Source organism: Salmo salar, chromosome 18, assembly GCF_965601325.2.
Source record: "Salmo salar chromosome 18, fSalSal1, whole genome shotgun sequence".
NCBI classification, from domain to species: domain Eukaryota; kingdom Metazoa; phylum Chordata; class Actinopteri; order Salmoniformes; family Salmonidae; genus Salmo; species Salmo salar.
In genome coordinates, this window is record NC_138308.1 from 96,956,515 (window position 1) to 96,958,945 (window position 2,431).

The window sequence follows — 2,431 nt, forward strand, 5'->3', positions numbered from 1 at the left end:
ACCCGAGCCACTGCCTGTTTACCCCGCTATCATCTAGAAGGAAAAGTCAGTACAGGTGCATCAAAGCCAGAACCGAGAGACTTAATAGCTACTCTCGCAAGGCCATCACTAGCACTTTAGAGGCTGCTACCTATAGGAAGCGGCTAGGAATCACTGGCCACGTCAATAATATTTACATATCTGCCATTCCTCATCTCATATGTATATACAGTATCTTAAGCCATTCCGCTCTGACTTCTTCCATAGGTTTATAGTCTTAATTCATTCCTACTTAAGTGTATACACGTTGTGTAATTTGTTAGATATTACTGCGCTCTCGGAGCTAGAAGCACAAGCATTTTGCTACACCCACAACATCTGCTAATAACCTGCATGTGACCAATAGTTGATTTGCATTGATGTCAGTGATTAGAGGGATATAAAGTGCTGAGTACCAGGCAGTTATCAAGTATAGTAGGCTACTAATGACCAGCAGCATCATAGCTTGGAAAAATCCTAATTACCATGACTAAGTGGTCACATGGAATTGACTGCCTTCATGACCACAGGTGTGGTGGTAAGACGGTCACCATAGCCTTATTCCTTCCATTTCCCAGAAATGGACTGGTTCAGCATATCACACCAACAATAAAGAAAGTAAAGCAACAATTTTAGCTCTCGATTTATTCATATAGAATAGTACTGTAAAGACAAGCGTCAAAGTAATTCCAATGTTTTTGCAAAGTCTTCTCAACGTCTTGGTTCCAATGCCCCTCATCAGCGAGCGCCACTATAATTAAACAAAAAACAAATATTAACACTCAGAACAAGCTGCAAAGAAGGAACATTTAGTGAATGAGTGTACCTGCATGCACATTTGACAGAAGCAGTGCCTGGTGGAGTCTCAGTACCCGGGATCTTTTGTCCAGTTCTGGTAACACACCAAGAGGAACCTACCAGAAGTGGACATGTTAAAAAGCTGTTGCATAAGTCTTATTTAGTTAGTCCCCATGAGGTCAACTGCTATTTCCAAGGGGGTTAAGGTTAGAATTAAGGTACGGTTTTTGTGTTAAGGGTAGGGGAAATAGGATTTTAAATGGGACTGAATTGTGTGTCCCCACAAGGTTAGCTGTACAAGACTGGGTGAGCATTAACCTGTAGATCCCCAGTGTTGCTCAGGGGTGTATTCTCCCTGGCAGTCACACGTGGGGACGTAGACTCCAGGCGGGCCATTTATCACAGCATCTCTAGCACGCTCACAAGGGGTCTTGGGTCGTTTCATAGCATCTGGACACACAGGTAACATACATTGTAACGTAGACATAACATTCTGGAAGCTTGGGCTGCATGTGGAATCTTGGGTTGCCTCCCATGTGGGACCCTACTCAGAAGTAGTTTATACAGAATAGAGTTCCATTTCAGATGCAACCTAGGGACTTCCAGGCTAAAAATGGAAATTCTGCTACTTGTTTAAAGGGCCCACACAGTCAATTCAGTTTCTGTGTTTGTATCATATTGTATAACTGCTGATGAAAAAAAGACTAAAAGTGGGGGTAAATTCTATCAAGAAGTGACACTGATACTTGCTAGACAAGCCAGTCATACATACAGTTGAATGATTAAACCAATCATATCAGAACACCTCAGTCCAGCATCTAGACACCGATATACATCTCTGGAACTAGAGGAGTGGCAGGTAGCCTTGCCGTTAGAGCGTTGGGCCAGTAGTTCATATCAATGAACTGACAAGTTGATATCCATCTATGTTCCCTTCAGCAAGGCACAACCTTGATTATTCCAGTGTCAGAGGGTGTCCCATGGAGAACCGGTTATGAAAACATTTCCAAGTCACACCTGCATGTGTGAAATAGGACAGAGCAACACCCACTAATGTTTATTAAAATGCAGGTGTGAGGTATGTAACTCCTACCTCCCAGAGCAAAAACAGTGCTGACAAGCAGAATGATGGTCAATGTCGCCATGATGATAGGTCTCCTGAGAGAGAGAGAGGATTAGTTGAGAATTTTAAATCAGCTGTGATAGTACTGGAATATTCCAAGTCAGTGGAATGGCTGGTGGAACTAGAGGAGAGGTTAAGGAAACCCTGTGTTAATTACAACACTTAAGCAACTGCTAAGGCAGCATTTTCTAAAGCCAGTCCTGAGGACCCCAAGAACCGAGTATTGGCAACACGGTGCTACTAGTCTTCTGCCAAAACTCAGGTATCAGCTCTTCAACCACATACATTAGATAAGCCTTACACACAGGAATATGTATTCTTCACAAATGGCTCCTGATTTCTTATGTAGTGAACCATCTTTGACGAGGGCCCATAATGCACTACATAGGGATTGGGAAGCAGCCTAGATCTAGTCAGAGACTACCCATTTACTGCAAAGGTAACTATTAGTCTATGCTCTTAAATGCAGGGGGGGGGGGGGGGTCACTCCAC

The 2,431-nt window shown here is 43.2% G+C and overlaps 1 protein-coding gene across 1 annotated transcript; it reads right to left on the minus strand.

The window, feature by feature from the left end:
* Positions 1–725: 725 nt before the first annotated feature.
* Positions 726–1,970, minus strand: LOC145861658 (equistatin-like). The gene is made up of 4 exons (XM_082964504.1): positions 1,910–1,970; positions 1,135–1,266; positions 845–932; positions 726–769 (listed from the first exon to the last, which is right to left on the minus strand). The coding sequence occupies exons 1-4, from the start codon at positions 1,959–1,961 to the stop codon at positions 757–759; spliced, it is 285 nt and encodes a 94-aa protein (XP_082820630.1). The 5' UTR covers positions 1,962–1,970; the 3' UTR covers positions 726–756.
* Positions 1,971–2,431: the final 461 nt, after the last annotated feature.

What these genes read in the sequence shown, in the direction of transcription:
- LOC145861658 (XM_082964504.1), bottom strand. Translation starts at nt 1,961, where the DNA reads ATGGCGACATTGACCATCATTCTGCTTGTCAGCACTGTTTTTGCTCTG. An exon ending in CACTGTTTTTGCTCTGGGAG is followed by an intron (nt 1,267 to 1,909) that starts GTAGGAGTTACA and finishes CTGTGTGTCCAG; the next exon opens with ATGCTATGAAACGACCCAAG. An exon ending in GCAACACTGGGGATCTACAG is followed by an intron (nt 933 to 1,134) that starts GTTAATGCTCAC and finishes CACTTCTGGTAG; the next exon opens with GTTCCTCTTGGTGTGTTACC.